Here is an 18,624-nt window from a genome sequence, read left to right as displayed (position 1 = left end):
GCAACAGGAACACTCATTCATTGCTGGTGGGAATGCAAATTGGTGCAACTACTTTGAAAGACAGTTTGGAGGTTTCTTACAAAGCTAAACATAGTCTTGCCACATGATCCAGCAATTGCACCCCTTAGTATTTACCTAAAGGAGTTGAAAACTTATGCCACACAAAAACCGGCACACACATGTTTATAGTAGATTTATTCATAATTGCCAAAACTTAAGAAGAAACCAAGATGTTCTTCAGGAGGTGAATGGATAAGTAAACTATGGTGCATCCAGACAATGGAATACTATTCAGTGCTAAAAAAAAATGAGCTATCAAGCCATGAAAAGAGCTGGAGGAAACTTAAATGCATATTACTAAGTGCAAGAAGCTGATCTGAAAATGCTACATGCTATATGATTCCAACTATATGATGTTCTAGAAAAAGTAAAACTATGGATACAGTAAAAAGATCAGTGGTTGACAGGGGAGGATGAATAGCCGGAGCACAGAGGATTTTTAAGGCAGTGAAAATAGTCTGTATGCTACTATAATGGTGGATACATGTCATTGTACATTTCTCCAAACTGGCAGAATGTAAAACACCAAGAGAGAACCCTAATGTAAACTATGGACTCTGAGAAATAATGATGTGTCAATATAGGTTCATCAGTTGTAACAAATGTACCACCTGGTGGGGGATGTTGATAGTGGGGGAGGCTGTGCATATGTGGAGGCAGGAGGTATATGGGAAATCTCTGTACCTTCTGCTCAATTTCACTGTGAACCTAAAACCGCTCTAAAAAATAGTCAATAAACACAAACAAAAAACTCCTATGAGCAGGCGTCAGCAGAAACAACAAATGGCAGAATTGCCCTGAATGTTTCAGATACCAAACCCTGTTCTATGTGACTCTAAAATGAGTGTGTTCAAATCAGACAGAAATACAGCCACTGAGCTTAAACACAATAGACTGTTTATAAAGTAGATTAGGCACAGCTTATGGGAGAATTCGGGAACATCAAGTTAGAGCTGAGTCAAAAGATGGGAAGATAGAACATATGAAAGAGAGGTCTAAGAGTCATGGAGGAGAGAATATGAACATCCAACCGAAGAATAATTGGAGTTCAAGGAGACACTAGAAGGAATGGAGGAGGGCAATATTAAAAAGGATAACATCTGATTTCTCTGAACAAATGAAATACAGGAGACCTCAGACCAGGAAATCACAGTGAGCGCCCAGCAACGTGAGGAGTACGTGATGAAAGTCCCTCTAAGAGTGAGAGGACCAAGGATATAAACCACCTCCGAAGACTTTCCCCCTTTAGCAGATGAAAGACTTGCCTATAATATAGCTGTAGGAATAAAATGTCTCAGTGTTGGCCATTTCCTCTCTCTCTGGGGAGCTGCCCTTTGAATAGAGGCATCTTTGTTGTGCTCAGGAAGGGCTGATTTAATGCATATGGCAGCCAGTGTCTGCAATGGGTGGATTTTCACTGTCATACCTTCTCCTTTTCTGCTTCCTCCTCTATAATGAGGATTTCTCTGGTTGATTTGAGGTTGTCTCATTTATTAGTGCGTTTGTGGGGAGTGAGCTAGAGCAAGTGAGATTCGTCAATCAGGCAAGCATGCTGCAGGCCTTTGCTCTGGCTCACGGAGCAGATAGTCTGGGCAGTGCTTGCTCCAGATGGCTTGCTCCAGCCCCATCCTGCCCAGAGCTTGGGTCAACACAAGTATGCATACCCGCCCCAGCCTCAGCTGTCATTTCCCTTAGCCTTCATGAGTGAAAACCCAACACAAATTAAAACACAGTTGCAGGGTAGCTGCTTGTGCCACACATTTCAAAACCTTTGTTGGAAACAGAAAATAAAACAGCTTTGTAAAAGAGGCACTCAGCAGGAATAAAGCACACAGCCTATCCCTGTGGTGGGGGGACCAGTCTGAGGCTGGGTTGTGAGAGTTCTGAGGTGGGGCTCCTTTCTGTTTCCTCAAGTCTGAGATTACCATGGAAGAGATGTGCTCACAGCCCATCTTCCTTGGACCAGGCCTTGAGTGTGGGCATAGGATTGGAGGAGGGGACTCTTGAGGAGTATTGAGTGAATGAGGAGCAACTCAAGTTCTAGCAACAGGCACACAGTTCACGTCCATCCACCCGTGAATTCGTTCACTCCGCAAACCTTGGCCGAGCTGCACTCTGAGCCAGCCGTGTGCTGGGCGTCAGGCACTCAGTGCTGCCAGGCTGGCCCAGCCTCCTCTCGTGGAGCTTATTGACTACATAGGTTTTGGTCCCCCCAAAGCAGACCTTGAGACAGGGATTAGGGTGAAATAGATCATCTGGAAGGTGAAACCAGGCAGCCCTGGTAGGGGAGCGGGGGCTGTGATCATGAGTGGGGTTTGCTGGGGCTCAGTCCTGTTGGGGCTCTTGGAGTGACTGTGCAGAGTCCACCTCAGCCTTGTTGCCCTGACTGGCAAGGATGCTGGGGTAATCATCCTTTGGGGACTGCTGCTGGGGGCGTTACCTCCTCAGGACTCCAGGCCTGGCCAGAGCACTCCTGGGGCCTGAGAATATCATCAGAAAGAGTTGCAGGTGCTGAGGTAGGAAGCTGTCCGTGTGTTTAACTGTCTACAGATGCTGCAGGTGACGCGAGTGGGCTGGTGGGCAGCCCACGGACAGTGCCAGCTACAGCATCTGGTAAGGGAGACAGGTAAAATGCAGTAAACCAGCAGGCAAATGAATAATTACAATTGTGAGACGTGTCTTGGAGGGAGCTGAGAGGGAGCAGGATGCAGACGGAGAGGCAAGGACCTCCTTCAAGTGATAGGGGCCCCCAGTGAGCGGGCAGGAACCTGCAGTCATACCTCCCTGGGAGAATCGTTCTTACCTTTGCCCAGAGCCTCAGGGGCTACTTGTGAGCCAGGACAGTAATCATACCTTCACTTCTACTACGAATTGGTTAAAAGCACATTATTGTTTGATATCAGATAGTTTTCTCAATTGCCAGTAGATGACCTAATGCTTAGGAAATGAAACTCACCAACAGCTCCGGCCTGCCCTTAGTGACCGCTTCCCGTGATCTTTTGGCTGACATGGCCTGCACCATCACCCCTCACCCCACTCCATGCCCAAGCAACACACCTGCGTCTGCCTGCTGGAGTCTGCCCCTCCCACCTGGGGAGACCATGTAGATGTTCTGTGGTCTCTCCTCTCTGCCCCGGGCACCCCAACTCAGGTGCTGGGTGCTGTGCCCACTCTTGAGTTTAATTTGGTCTTGGTCTTTGACTCAGAGACGGTGCTTAAGGAGGGTGGCCATGAGCCCTTTTGATGGGCTGAAGTGAGAGAGGAGCTGAGGAGGAAGAGGGGAGGGGAGAGGAAAGAGGAGAGAAACAGGCAAAAGGTTGCAGAAGGAGGAGGGGAAATACACTCTTTGGGGCCAAAGTGTTACCTGGATTCCTACCCGAGATTTCCCTATTATTTCAGGACCTAAAGAGAAGAGACCGACCATGGGCTCGGGAGCCTTTCACAGAAAGCTGCCTCAGGCCCACATCATTGACTGGCAGCAATTGGAGCAGTGCACAATTAAGACCTTTACAGGCCTTAAGCACTTGGAAATTAAAAACAAAAACAATATTAAACCCCAGACAAGTGTAAGAAACCCCTTGACGCTGTCATTTTCCCCATCATGACTTTGCTGCTTCAAGCCTGACAGTCAGGGTTTGGATCGGATCCTGACCTCCCGGGCAAGTTACAGCTCTGTGCCTTGGTTTTCTCATCCACAAAATGGGGATAATAATAGGAACTCCCTCATTAGAGTTGTCACAAGTGTTAAATGAATTGATATGCATAAAACACAGCACGCACCTGGCACAGAGCAGGTGCTCCACTGTTGGGGGCTATTAGTTTTATTACATATATATATATATATATATATATATATATATATATATATATGTATATATATTTGTGTGTGTGTGTGTGAGGAGGACCAGCTCTGAGCTAACATCCAATGCCAATCCTCCTCTTTTTTGCTGAGGAAGACTGGCCCTGGGCTAACATTCATGCCTGTCTTCCTCTACTTTATATGGGACGCTGCCACAGCATGGCTTAACAAGCAGTGTGTTGGTGCGCGCCCAGGATCTGAACCGGCGAACCCCGGGCCGCCACAGCACAGCGCGCGCACTTAACCGCTTGCGCCACTGGGCTGGCCCCACTAATATATTTTTTGATATATAACATTTAAAAATAAAATTTTCTCTCTTCTGTTTTGTGCCCTGATGTACTGGTTCCCTAAGGTCACACCTGGCTGCTCACCACTGTCCCTGCGCTGACCTTGAGCACTCCTCACAGTGCCTCAGGGCGCTGAGAGTGATGGGCAGGTGTCTCAGACCATATTTGCTAAACAAATGAGGACACATGGTTCGTGAAGCATTGCTAGTAGACCCTGGTTGTCAAACCTGAGTGGGAAGCAGAGTGCCCTGGAGGGCTTGTAAACACACAGATTGCCAGTCCCATCCCTAGAGTCTCTGACTCAGTGGGTCTGGGTGGGCTCCAGAGTTTGTATCTCTAGCATGTTCCCAGGTGATGCTGCTGCTGCTCCAGGGCCCACACTTTGAGAATCACTGATCTCAAGTGAAGAGACCATTCCAGAAGCCAGATGAAAAGCACTGTCTTGGAAGGTAAAGAGCATTTTTCTGGGGAATGTGGTTATTAGTAAGACTTGGTCCTGGATACCTAAAGCCAAGTGAAGGATGAAGACAGACTCAGAAGAACTGAAGGGCAAGGCAAGATGGCTTAAGGAGCATCAAGTCCTGCAGGAGTTCGGAAGAAAGTTTCTAGCTGCGTGAGGGGATCTGAGAAGGAGCATTGGGAGGAACCCTCTGTACTGGGCCTCCACGGCTGGTGACTGCTGTTCAGCACCTGGCCCTTCAGGTGTGGTGGTCTTAAAACATGTGCTCTTGCCATGGAGAGGTGGGGTCTGTGGTCTGTCCTTGGATCTAGGTGGGCTGTGGCTGCTTAGCTGACAGCAGGGCCCACTTATTGATTTGGCACGGCAGGCACACTGCCCAGAGCCCATACTTTTAGGGCCCGTGAACGTGTTTTAATTTCTTTTAAAATCAGAAGGAAAGAAGAATATGATACTAATGAGTATACAATAATGAATCCAGACTGCATTATATTCACTTTTAAATAGCATAGTCATAAAATATAATTTTAATATTTTTTATGGAGGAAGAAGCCCATGAGGGCAAGAGTACTGAAGACCTAAAAAGTCATAAGGTGGCCCTGCTAATGGAGTGTGATGGAAGTGACACCCTGTGACTTCTGAGGCTGGGTCAGCAAAGGCCACGCAGCTTCCGCCTGGTTCTCTTGGGGTACTCCCAACTGCCCCAGTCTGCCGTGCTGGAGAGGCATGAGGCCCATCAGCTGTGGGCATGGGAGCCAGCCACCTTGGACGTGCAGCCCAGCCCAGCCCTCAGAGGACTGAAGACACAGATGGCAACCACACGTGGGGCTCCAAGCCAGAATGGCCCAGCAGAACTCTCCCCAAATTTCTGATCCACAAAACCGTGACCAAAATAAATGGTTTATTTGAAGCAGTTACATTTTGGTGTAATTTGTTACAATGCAATAGTAACCAGAACATTCAGCCAAAGAAGGGAGCTCAGAGGCTGCTGCTCTTGTGGGGTGATGAACAGATTGGTAGGTCCTGATCCCAGCCACTCCTGCAGTTTTGGGTCAGTTTTATAACTGGATCATTGACCCCTGATAGCCTGGCATGCAATACAATTGCTTCTTCAGTCAGAAGGAAGGAGTTAGGAGTGAGCATTGCTTGTGGCAGTGGGGTGCTATGGGGAGTCTGAAGTTGAGAGCAACAGAACTGTGCTTTACAGGGATCACGGTGGCTGCGGAATAAAGATGGATTGGTAGCGGTTTGGGGAGGGGCACCAGAAAGGTGGGGGAGATGTCAGAGGTGGAAGCCCAGTGCCTAGGACAGAGTTTTTGGGTGCAAACCACAGAAACCACATCCGGCCAGTTTATGCAGCAAACAAGTTTACTGAATGGCACCATTTTTTTTTTCTGACTGATGCAAGGCTGGTGAAAAAGAGCAAGGCCACGGTGGGCCAGGCTTCTGTGAACGAGGCCAGATCCTGCCAGGGAACAGTGGGGAGGGTGCCAGGTATGCAGAGTAGCCACTGGACACTCACCACTGCTACTGTACAAAAATCCCCAACTCTCCCTCAGTCCTCGGGTGAAGGCCACAGGGAATAACTGAATTGCCAGGGACTGGGAAGAGAAAGCATCTACTCCCTTGTCTTTTGCAGGGGCCACCTCTGTAGGACACCCCAAAACAAGTTTGGGTACTGAGTAGCCCTAGACCGAAAAATAAATTCCACTCCAGCAAGTGAGAGCTTGGCCTGACCCCCAGTGTGGCTATGGGCCCGGAGAGGGGACAATGGCTATGAGAGGATTTGAGGAGGCACTCGGGGCAGCTAGTGGCCCAGAGTCAGGCTTTAGCCCCACATTGTTTAGGTTCAAATCCTGGCTCTGCCACTTGGCAGTGGGGGTGACCTTGGGCAATGTACATGATTATCTGAGCTCCCTGGATCTTTGCTTCCTCACTTGAAAGATGAGGACGCTAACAGTATCTACCCTATTGTTGTGCTCAGGAAGAACTGGGAGCATTGTGATAAGGTGTTACAACAGTAGCTGTCCACAGTAAGAATCCAAGGTGTCAGTTGTTGTTTTCCTCATATTATTTTCAGTAATTGGAGGTAGACCTGGGGGGGAGATTGAGGAGTCAAGGATGACACTCAGGATTCGGTGTGGGCCCCTGGGAGTGGAGGTAAAGAAGACTTGGGGAGATGAAGACCTGAGGGGGAAGATGATGCATTCGGCACTCGTGGGCTGCGTTTCAGTGCTTTTGGGCGACTCCAGGACAGATGTCCAGGGGGCCATAGGAGATATGAGCCCGGGCTTCACAAGCACATCCCACGCTGGAGACAGGTTTGGGAGTTCTTGGCAGGCAGATGGTGATTGCACCATGAGATTCCATGAGAGGGGGAGAGAAGGGTGCTTAAGGGGAGCCTGAGAAACACAATGTGTAAGTTTGGGTTTCCCCAGAAGACTCTGAGTCAAACACTCCAGGATAAGTTGTTTATCTGTGAGATGCTTTCCGGGAACACCAGTATGGGTGTGGGGAAGCAAGGTGGGAACAGGTCCCCAGAAGCAAAGCAGAGACAGGGTCTGAATGCATGAGCTTTATTGGGGTAGAGAGGTCTCAGGGGTGAGGGAGGCCAGAAAGGAGGGAAAGAGCTGGGCAAGCGGCTGCCCATAGGTCCAGTCGAGCCTTGGCCTGCTCCAGGAGTGGAGAGGGGTTTGGAGCAGAAATGGCTCTGCAGAGAGTCCCTCTGGAGGCAAGGGGGCAGCCTCCTATCATGCCTCATGTAGCAGCCAATCAAAAGTTGTGTACGGGTGTGGGTGTGGGTGGTGTGGCCTGGGTTAGGGGCTTCTGACAGCAGAGGGTAATTCTCCAGGTTAGGGGCAAAGGTGAGCTGTTAGCAGCGTAGGTTGAGGGGGGCAGCAAGAACCCAGGAAAGGGGGTCTGGGCGGGGCACCCACAGCACTTAGGGAAGAGAGCAATATGGGATGTGATAACCAGCAACTCATCGGCCACAACCCTGCGGGGGCTCTGGAGGCAGAGTGGAATGCGTGCCGAGTCACTCCACTCCAGACCTGGGGTGGTGGTGTACTTATACTCCAGCTTCTGCCAGTCTTGGTCCAAGCCTTCCTAGCACGTGTTTATCCTTGGCACCTCTGACTAGCGGGCAACGTGGACTCTGGAGATAGAGCAAGTCCCAAGGCGAAGAAGTGCGGGTGTGGGCTCTGGAGGCCCTGCAACCGTGCAGGCGGAACGGGCAGAGCATGAGATGTGGACAAGGCAAAACAGCGTCCGCTACCCTGTCTTTAAAGGGACACACAAGCAACCGAGAAGGAGCAGACAGAGAGGAGGAGGAAAATCAGAAGAGGAACAGGGCCATAGGACTCCTTTGTGCAGACGCTCACACCGCGATATATTTTATTCCCGCATGTGCATCCCACTGCTATTGTATCTGTACTTACTACTGCCAGGGGGCCAAGGTGGCTCCGAAAAGCCCAAGACGGGTCTCTGCTGAGCCACTCACACCCGGTCCAGTCTCAGTCTGGCTCAGCCGGGAGGAGGGAGGCGTGGGAGGCCGGGAGAAGCGGAGCGCATATGCATGGTTGGCGACAGAGAGGGGCTGGAAAACTTCCCTGGAAAATAATGAGCGGAGAAACCCTCACTGATTAGTTAAATCCCGGATAATCCTGGCTGATGAAGGCAGATCCGGACCCCTTAACGGATTTAGGGTTCCAAAACGACTCCGGGCGCTGACTCGAGGCGGGGACGCTCTCGAGGGCTGGCTCTGGCGGTGGAAAGAGGGGCTGGGAAGAGCCTACCCTCCACCCTGCCGGGGCGCGGAGGACTTCCCCAAACGCTGGCGCCCACCGCGTAGTCTAGGCACTGCGGGGGCGTGGACTGTGGGTGGGCTCTGCGGCCAGTGAATCTCCTTTCCAAGTCTCCTAAAGGGCTAGAAGCGCGTCCCGCACCTTGGCGGACGCTGCGTCCCCATCCGCAGGGGCCGGGGCTCTGAACTGATCCCGCCAAGTCCGGCGCTCGAGTGGACCCAGGACCCCTGCAGCAGCTAGGGGTGGGAGTGGGGGCATGGATTAGCGCGCGGGTGGGGGGCGGGTGTGGAGGAGGGGCTCTTCTCACTGGGGAGCGGGCGGTGAAAGTGCCCTCCCGCGCAGCGCTCCCGCCGCCGCCAAGCTTCCAAAAGCAAGGCGCCCCAGGGTTCAGCTCTCCCCCTACTCTGATCCTGCCAGCCCCTTCCAGCAGGTGGGGCCGGAGGAGGCGTTAGGGTCTCTCCAGAACAGGAATTGCAGGGTCCTCTCAGAGCTCCAGCCCCGTCTCCTTTTCTCTGGTCTCTCCGTCTGCTTCGCTTTCCTGATTTCTCTCTCCACGTCCGGTGTGAGCGCGTTAATAAGCTTCAGGGGTTTTTTTCCATCTACAAAATGGGTTTTCTAAGATCCTTCCAGAAGGGTCTGGAAACCTGTGCGCTCTCGGCACTGTGCGGCGGTCACCGTGTGGGGTGGCCGAAATTGGGCTCCTTCCGCCTGGCCTTTTGGTACCCCTGGGTCCCTGGCCATCTATTTGAGGTCTGTTCTCTCGGCGATCTGCTGCTTCCCCTGACAGAGGCAAGAGGAGGGAGGCTCCAAGACCCTAGCCCAGGCGACGGGGGGTGCCTCAGGCACTCCAAGCTCAGGCGCGGCGCGTGCGTCGGTGAAAGCCCATGAGCAGCTTCTTAGACCCTCCGCTTGCCAGTGACCCAGGTTGGGCCACCTTAGGGCCAGTTGTCCCGCCTGCCTGCCCCGGATTCGGTCTGCAAATGTGTGGATCGTGAGGTGTCTTCCTTAACTGCGGCCCAATTCTGATCTACAAACAACTACTCTGCCCGGCAGAAAGCCAGAGCACGTTGGCTGGGTCCTGTACTCCCAACGCCTTCCCCTAAACTCAGATATAAATTTGGGGAGAAATTTCTGGCGGAGCCGAAAACGACGCCGGCGTTTAAAGCCGCCCCCGACCCGGAGCGATTCGCAGAACAATTATCCCAAAGGAAAGTTATTGTTTTGCTAATCCCGAGAACAGCTTGCGAGGAGAGATCTGGGTCTTCCTTTAATAATGGAAAGTTAATACGTAGCCTCTTGTAATTATCTTTATCGGAAGCCCCTCGTTTAATCTGCGTGGGTAGCAGAGGACGCACTCGAAGGCGCAGCGAGCGGGAGACCCACTTTGCTGGGCTCGGGCTCCAGCCCCGGCGTGCGCGCAGCGAACGGCGCGGCGTCCCGGCTGGGCTGGGAGAGTGGCCGCCTCCCGCGGCTGGGTGACCTCCAACTTCTCGGCCCTCAGGGGGTGCGACTGAAGAGATTCTGCTTCGGAGGTTCTACGTTCGAGAAGGCTGGGCTCAGGGCTCCGTGAGATTCGGATTGAGTGGGCTCAGGTTTGCCGCGTATGAGCCAGGGGTGTCTTATCCACGTGCTTTGGCGCCAACTTTAACAAATATGGGCATTTCACATGAAAATCAGGCTCTCTTTAAATACTCATTAAATCTGACAATTTTTTCGCCTCCGTGAAGAAAGGTGGGTCCCAGTGGACAGGTCCTTATTTTCCAATTTACCGCGCCCCTCCCCTTTAGGGTTGCCAGATAAAATACTGATACATACTATACTAAAATTGTATAAGTTTATCTGAAATTCAAATTTCACTGGACCTCCTGTAATTTAGTTTTCTAAATCTGACACCCTTACCCATCATCTTAGCCCGGTCTACTCCACTCCTGTCTCTCTACTTCTCCTTCTCCCAGCTTGTGTGAATTTTGCGACCCCCCACAGACCCGCCATTAGAGCGCTGGGGTGTGGACTTGGCTGGAGGTGGAGTGGGCACGGATTAAATAAACGTTTTCCTCTCCTTCCTCCCTGGGGATATTCGGGGAAGGCCCTCTTGGCTCCGCCGGTGGAGTTCGGGGGGCTGGCAAGGTAGCTGTGGGAGTGTGGTTGGGAATGGGGCCCTAGGTCTTAATGCGCGACTGGATGGTAGGAGGGAGGCTTCAGGGCAGCTGTGAGCGGGACTGCCACCCAGACAATCTGGAAGGGAAAGGAAGCTGCGCCGGGGTCTGGAAGCTGCGGTTTTCAGAGGGACTGGAAGATAGCGGGGTCGTTGTCCCCTCCCTACTTTCCTCCCACCGAGAAAACGGGAGTGGGAGTGAGCAGGGGGACAACTGGAGAGGAGAGGGGAGAAGGAGGAGACTGCAGCTGGGAGGGCAGCGGCCCAAGGGAGGGGAACTAGTGGCGTCCCCATCTCGCGGGGTCCGGAGCGATGACGCGTCAGCGCCCTGCTGATTGGAGCCCTCCTGGCCTTCTGGGTCTGACGGGAGGCCCAGTCGTATAAAGCGTCCTCTGAGCTGAGCCCCCTCTGCAAAGGTGACCTAGAGAGGGTCAAGCCTCGCCGACTGAGAAGCCATGACCGGCCGGGACGCGCTTTCCGAAGGGCGCGCCAGGAGCAGGGCGCTGGTGCCCGGTGGCTCCCCCACCGGCTCGCGCCCCCGGGGCTTCGCCATCACTGACCTGCTGGGCCTGGAGGCCGAGATGCCGTCTCCTGGCGGCCCCGGGCCGGGATCGGGCTGCGAAGGCCCGGCGGCGACGCCCTGCCCAGGTCCCGGGCTCGGCGGCCCCTGCCTGGCGCGCGGGGCCCTCCCGCTGGGACTCGGTCTCCTCTGCGGCTTCGGCGCGCAGCAGCCCGTGGCCGCTAGGGCGCCCTGTCTGCTTCTAGCCGATGTGCCGTTCCTGCCGCCCGAGGGGCCCGAGCCTGCCGCCCCGCCAGCCCCCGGCCGCCCGCCTCCCCCGCCCGGCCACCAGAAGCGCAGCGAGAGCGTCTCAACGTCCGGTAATCAAGCCAGGCCATCCCGCTCCTGCCTCTGTTCCCTCGGGCTTGGGCTGTGCAGGGTAACACACCCATCGTCCCACTGAGCCCCACCCCCAGCATCCCAGATCTAAAGGAAGCGGGGACCCGGGAGCGTGGTGCCGTCGGGGGAGGCGTATTCTCGCAGCCGCACCTCCTGCCCCTTGCCTCTCCCCAAATCCCTGCCTCTCCTCCGGGATCTGGTCCCCGCCAAGTCTGCGGATACCACCACCGGTTCCGGACCTACCCTGGGGATCTCGGCGACCCAGCAGCGGTCTCCCGAGGGCCTCTCCCCCCGCGACCCGCGCGACTCTCGGCCTCTGGGAATGGCGTTAAGTCCAAGACGCCTAGGCCTGCCTTGTTACATCAGCAGCACAGAACCCTGTACTTGGCGGGCGCTCAAATGTTTGCTGAGTTGATTGAATGATTGACGGGTCCTTGGAGAGCGCGGCCTCGGAGGCCTGGAACTGTCCTTCTTCCGGGGTGCTGAAAAGGGAGTCTGGGTACCGGGTTTCCCTCCTCGCGCCGCCCGCCCTCCCCCCCACACGTGAGAAACAACCTTACCAATTACATTGTAATTATGCTCAGCGTTTTGTTCCGAGCCCGCCTGTTTCCTCAAAGAAGTCGAGGCGGATTATGGGGAAACAAGAGGAAGCAATGAAATTCTGTAAAGGGCAAGGGCCAAGAAATCTAGAGGTTTGGGTGTGGGTAAGAAAGTGGAGAATTACACAAGAAAACATGGACTGAAACTATGTAGTAGAACCTAGAGCTGAGCATCCTGGCAGCCAAAACAAAAAGAGTACATTGGGCCTCCGCTAACAATAAAAGGATGCACGCCAGATCATCAGGCAAGGGAGCTTACCTTCAGCTCTACAAGGACTTTATTTCATGAGTCTCTGTGTAAGATGCAATTAACCCCCTATTAGTTGTTTCACTAAAAACGCAGAAACCACCTTCATAGGATGGGTGCTTTCCTCTGTGAGCACTGATTAAATGAAAGGCAAAATGCAACTACAGCCTAGTCTGTGAGGGCATTTCTGGAAGATCAGGAGCAACACTGTCCAATAGAAACATCATGTAATTGCGAGTGTAACGAAAATTTCTCAAAGCCACATTAAAGAGGAAAAATAAATAGGTGAAATTAATTTAAATACTATATTTTATTTAATCTAATACATACTAAATATTATCATTTTACATGTAATCAATATAAAAAGTATTAATATTTTACTTTTTGGGAGGTCCTAAGTCTTCTAAATACACTGACTATTTTACATTTACAGCAGGTCTCAATTTGGACTGGCTACATTTCATGTGCTCAATAACCTTATGTGTCTAATGGTACCAGATTGGACAGCATGGATATTACAATATTATAATCCAAGTATACAGTTTTCCGGTGAGCTAATTGATGTAGGAATAAAATTAATATTTTATTATTTTTGCCTTTATTTTTATAGTATTTTGAAACAAATATGCTTTTTTCTTTTTTTTTATTATTATTTTTGTGTGTGTGAGGAAGATCAGCCCTGAGCTAACATCCATGCCAATCCTCCTCTTTTTGCTGAGAAAGACTGGCCCTGAGCTAACATCCATGCCCATCTTCCTCCACTTTATGTGGGACGCCGCCACAGCATGGCCTGACAAGCAGTGCGTTAGTGCGTGCCTGGGATCTGGGTGGGGCCGCCAGCAGTGGAGCGTGCGCATTTAACCGCTAGGCCACGGGCCGGCCCCCCCAAATATGCTTATTAACAGTGAATCTGACAAGAGTTTAGTCTTCTAACCTTCTAACATATGATATAATGGATATCAAAGGATAAAGCAGACTGGAGTGGGGCTCCTAGGAATGCATGTGCATCTAGGAATCATCTGGGCACACTTGTCAAGAATGAGTTTCCTGGACTCTGCTTCCAGAGATTCAGAATTGGTACAGCGGGGCAGGGAGTGCAGTTCTGACTAAGGTTCTGATGTCGCAAACCTCAGCCCTCCCTTTGAGAAATGTTGGTGTATTGGTTAAGATGAGGAAGTTGGAGGCAGAAGGAAGTGGATGAATTTGGGAGCTGAGTGGGGTTAGGAAATGCAATTAGTGATCAAGTAGCTTTGGCTTCACACAGTCTGGGGTTTGAACCCCAACTTATCATTTACTACCTGTATGATTTGGGGAAAGTTAGTTAATCTCTCTGTGCCTCAGTTTTGTCATCTGTAAAAATAGAATAATAATAGCAGCTACCTTGGAGTTCTTTTAATTTATGAAGAATAATTGCAATAATGCATGGACAGTGCTGAGCACTGTACCTGTAATATAGTGAGTGCTACAAATGCGGGCTTGTCCTGGTCAACACTCTCATTCTCTGACAGGTCCATTGCTTCAATCCTCAAATTAAAATCTGAAAATAAAATGAAAAATATGCTCACCTTTAAAGTCCTCTCTTTCTCCTTGTGCTAACAGGTGAGGACAGCCCACCTGCAGACAGGAGTGGACTGAAGGCGCCCCCCACCCCGAGCAAAAGGAAGAAGCGGCGGCACAGGTACAGGCCAGGCCGTCTTCTCTGACCTTTCCTCGGGACTCAGCATCTGAGAACACACGGCTCTGGGCTACAGCAGGCCTAGTGGCCAACTGGTTGGCAGTAGGAAGGGAACGGTAGCCATTTAAGAACATATTTCCGCAATTTCCAGGAGGCTGCAGGACAATCTTTGTAGCAATTTACAGACACAATTTTATGGGCCTTTAAAATGGGTCTTCTTAGAATGAGTTGATGAAATTCATTGAGGAGAAAAAAGCTAAAGAACTCTGCATTGTTTGAACCAAACTTCTGTACTTTCCAGAGGCGAATCATTCAGAGGTGGGATGCCCAGTTATGATGAGGTGGCCTTTTGGGGCTTGGACAATGGAGGAGGCAGCCCCAGGGGTCCTCTAGGCTGGGAAGCCTGGGGCCTCTTGTGGACACGTGCCCACATGTGTTTCTGGCCTCCCTGCAGGACTGTTTTCACCGCCCACCAGCTGGAAGAGCTGGAGAAGGCATTCAGTGAGGCCCACTACCCTGACGTGTACGCCCGGGAAATGCTGGCTGTGAAAACCCAGCTCCCCGAAGACCGAATACAGGTGTCTGGAGTCCCCTTTCTCCTTCCCAAAGACACCATAGAGAACATCTTATCCCCACATACTCAACCCACAGCCGCCTCTGCACAGCCCAACACGTTCCCCTTCACAGCAGACTGGGGGTCATTCAGATGCAAGCACCACAATGCTAGAGCCGTCCTTTGTGTTCTTTCCCAGAGGATATTCCCTGCAACCTTCACGCCTTTTTTCCTTTTGTTTTTTTTGCTGAGGAAGATCCGCCCTGGGCTAACATCTGTGCCCATCCTCCTCTACTTTATACGGGACGCCGCCACAGCATGGCTTGACAAGCAGTGTGTCGGTGCGCACCCAGGATCCGAACCCGCGAACCCTGGGCCGCTAAAGCAGAGCGCGTGCACTTAACTGCTGTGCCGGCCGGCCCCACACGCCGTTTTTCCTTTTATTAAATCATTCTTAAAAATCACACAATAATGTGTGCTGCAACTAGAGACTATATAAAGATATATTAGTGAAAAAAAATGACTATCCCTCCACTACAAACACTCAAAGAAACCAATGTAAATCAGCCTGATGTGACCTTTCTGCACACCAATCTCCATGGCATATATTTATCTGGCCCCCCCCAAAAATATATATGTACACAAATACACACATACTCACATATACACATAGAATTTTGTTCTTTGTTTTTACAAAAAGGTATCACGTTATACTCCTTAGCCTCTTTGCTGACAATACACCTTAGCCATTTCTCCAGGCCAGAAGATACGCCGTTACAGTAACTCACCTAAACAATATTCAATGCTATTCTTTTATTAAGATAATGCAATCCAATAACCTGAGATTAGGAGGGGCCGTTGCCCAGGTGAACTATTTCCAATCAATGTGAAAAATGGACTTCTTTACACAATGTGGGAATATTTAGATTCGATGTGTGTCATTCCTGACACTGTGGACAACCTGAGGGGAAACTGGTGGCACAGGACCCCATGAGTGCTGAGTGAGCGGTGGCACAGCTCCTGAAAGGTCTGGGTCCTAGATGTCCCCCTGAGTGGGTAGTTGGCCCTTTTTAGAACTCTGTGCTAGGGACACCGCTAAGCGTCCTTCTTCACCGCCTCTTTCCTCTGTACGCCCCTCTACTTCCCCTCCTGCCTCCAACCAGGTCTGGTTTCAAAACCGGAGGGCCAAGTGGCGGAAGCGGGAGAAGCGCTGGGGCGGCAGCAGCGTGATGGCGGAGTACGGGCTCTACGGGGCCATGGTGCGACACTGCATCCCGCTGCCCGACTCCATCCTCGACTCCGCCAACCGCCGCCTGGTGGGCTCTTGTGCACCCTGGCTCCTAGGTAAGGAAGATTGCCCTGCAGCGAGCATGAGGGCCAGAGATGGGGGGCGGGGGGGGGGGGGGGAGGATGGTCCCACGTAAGGCAGCCATTTGCAAAGCACAGCAATGTAAATTGACTCAGGTTCAGGTCCCAAATATCACATCTGATTTTTAATTAATTACGATGCTTAGATTATCTGGTCAATTGCCTTCTTTTTCTTTCTTTTTTTTTTTTTTTGTGAGGAAGATCAGCCCTGAGTTAACATCCTTGCTAATCCTCCTCTTTTTGCTGAGGAAGACCGGCTCTGAGCTAACATCTATTGCCAATCCTCCTCCTTTTTTTTTTACCCCAAAGCCCCAGTAGATAGTTGTATGTCATAGTTGCACATCCCTCTAGTTGCTGTATGTGGGATGCGGCCTCAGCATGGTCGGAGTCGCGGTGCATCTGTGCGCGCCTGGGATCCGAACCCCCGGCCGCCAGTAGTGGAGCGCGCGCACTTAACCGCTAAGCCACGGGGGCAGCCCAGTTGCCTTATTTTTCACTGGGACTGTGTAGACTGTGTGGAAAGGTCGCATCAGGCCGTGGTTTTAGGAGTGGAATGATATACTTCGATTATGTGAAATATGTTTCCCAAATGTCGAGTGCAAGTAGAATTTTTGGAAACCATACCATTGAGGCCATGGTAATAGGAGACAGGAGAGTGCAGAGCAGTGAAACCTGGAGTTGATGAACCCCTTGCATATGGGAGTCAGGAGGTCAGGTTCCACGGAGCTCTTCTGTCCCTTAGATTTTTGGTGCTATGACAGTCTACGCTGATGAGGTCCGAGCTTAGGGCTGGGCGTTCTGAGGAAGCGGGACCTTATTGGTCTGTTTGTTGTTACCAGAGACCAGCAGGCTTGGAGAAATGAGTCACAAGACAGCACCCCAAGCAGGGAGGGAGACTGGGGTCAGGGGGTTGGGCAGCATCTTAGGTGGGGGATGGGGGAGAGTTTTTGTTCAGCAAATATTTTTTGAGCCCCCTCCCACCAGACACTGTGCTGGGACTGGAGACTCCAGGCATACTATGGTTTTGACTTTGCCCTCAATGATTGAAGAGACTGAGGGAGAGGGTTGGGCGGGGGGCGGAGGAGGAGTGGGCGGGTTGCTAATGGGCACCGGAGGTCTGTGGCCATACAAGAAAGAGGGCCCAGTACTGCTAGACACTCTGACTTTTTGAGAGAAGCTGGAAGTCTGGTTTTTGATGTGCAATCTCTGATTTTAAAATGTTGGCAACGAATTTTAAAATAAAATTTAAAAAATCACCACATCATCCAAACAAGGCACCTTTACTGGCTGCGCATGACTGGCAGAGGCTAGTTTTCAACGCCTCGCGGTGGGAGGCCTCCTGGAGGCCCCGGAGACAAGTGCCGACAGGGGCAGTTCTAATGGGATTTAGAGAAGAATGACAAGGAAGAAATTTACTTAATCGCTGAATTTAGAGATATCTATTTTTATTTTTTCTTTTCCTTTTTTTGCTAGGGATGCATAAAAAATCCACAGGGATGATAAGGAAACCAGGAAGTGAAGAAAAGATGGCAGAACTCTGGGGCTCTGAACACATCAAGGAAGGTTCTAGCAAAAGTCAGGCAGGCTCTCAGAGAGTCTCAGATGAAGGCAGCCCTGAGAACAGCTTGGACGATGTGGCCATTGACCTCTCCAGCTCTGCACGGCAGGAGACCAAGACAGCACACCAGGGGACTGGCTCTCAAGGATGTTCAGACTCCAGGGGGCTGGAGGGGCTCCAGCCCGGGAGAGGGGGAGCTCAATGAGGCCCGCAGGTCCACCCTCCAAGGCTGGGAATTTGTACATTGTTCAAAAGACGAAAGCTGTCGAAGACAAATACTCTCAGTTGTGTTTTCTTCTTATGGTGTCAGGGTAAAATGCAATGCCACTTGCTTTAAGAAGACAAATGGGTGACTTAGGGAAACTCCTATTTCATTCTAGAATGGAAACCATTCCTTAAATGCACTTGAACCAATCAATTTCTTGTAAAATTTTGCTTCTCTTTTGTAGAACTTGAGGAGGGAGGATTTAAAGTTCAAAAAGCCTATTTCCTGCTGGGCATCATTTGAGATTTGGTTCAATATACTGTGTAGATTAATAGGTTAGGTCTGATGTCCTCACTCTGAGTTCAAAAATATAGTTATTTAACCTCCAGAGACTCAGATGTCTTTACAAATAGTGAAGACCCCATACAGACATATGAACGAATTCTTATCTTGACTTTGAACTTGGCTTTGGACATTCCAGTTCTCTTGTCTGGCAATAATTTTGTGTTCTCCCGAGTGTCATTTGATAGGCTATGCATATTGGAACTCAACACAGAAAGCCACACTTTCCCCTTCTCTTCTGAAATAGCGTGGGACCATGTTTAAACAATTGTTGAATATCTATAAACAGTGTTTGAAGGTCAGACGAGGCTTCTTGGTCTCTTAAAATTTATGTTTGAAAGCACTTTAGTGACTCGGATTTCATGAATGTTTCCTTTCCTGTATTTCCTTTGCCACTTATTTATTATTTAACAATAAACATTGTGTGGTGTGTTTGCTTCTCAAGGCACTCCTTCTGTTACACATGTGCGCATCTCCGTTACCACTGAGCCCCTGAGAAGGGCTCCCCTCTGTCATTCCTTTTCAATCGCAGAACATCTAAAGCATTCATTCTTCAGG

The 18,624-nt window shown here is 50.9% G+C and overlaps 1 protein-coding gene across 1 annotated transcript; it reads left to right on the top strand.

Annotated features, from left to right (window-relative positions):
• The first annotated feature begins 11,076 nt into the window (after positions 1-11,076).
• Positions 11,077-17,724, top strand: VSX1 (visual system homeobox 1). The gene is made up of 5 exons (XM_058562214.1): positions 11,077-11,500; positions 13,965-14,043; positions 14,495-14,618; positions 15,757-15,937; positions 17,435-17,724. The coding sequence occupies exons 1-5, from the start codon at positions 11,077-11,079 to the stop codon at positions 17,722-17,724; spliced, it is 1,098 nt and encodes a 365-aa protein (XP_058418197.1).
• Positions 17,725-18,624: the final 900 nt, after the last annotated feature.

The sequence above is a fragment of the Diceros bicornis genome, chromosome 19, assembly GCF_020826845.1.
Source record: "Diceros bicornis minor isolate mBicDic1 chromosome 19, mDicBic1.mat.cur, whole genome shotgun sequence".
Classification (NCBI taxonomy): domain Eukaryota; kingdom Metazoa; phylum Chordata; class Mammalia; order Perissodactyla; family Rhinocerotidae; genus Diceros; species Diceros bicornis.
The sequence above is the reverse complement of the archived record's forward strand: the minus strand, read 5'-3'. Positions and strand labels throughout refer to the sequence as shown.

Coding starts and splice junctions, on each gene's coding strand:
- VSX1 (XM_058562214.1), top strand. CDS start 11,077: ATGACCGGCCGGGACGCGCTTTCCGAAGGGCGCGCCAGGAGCAGGGCG. Junction 11,501..13,964: donor CGAGAGCGTCTCAACGTCCG/GTAATCAAGCCA, acceptor TTGTGCTAACAG/GTGAGGACAGCCCACCTGCA. Junction 14,044..14,494: donor AGGAAGAAGCGGCGGCACAG/GTACAGGCCAGG, acceptor GCCTCCCTGCAG/GACTGTTTTCACCGCCCACC.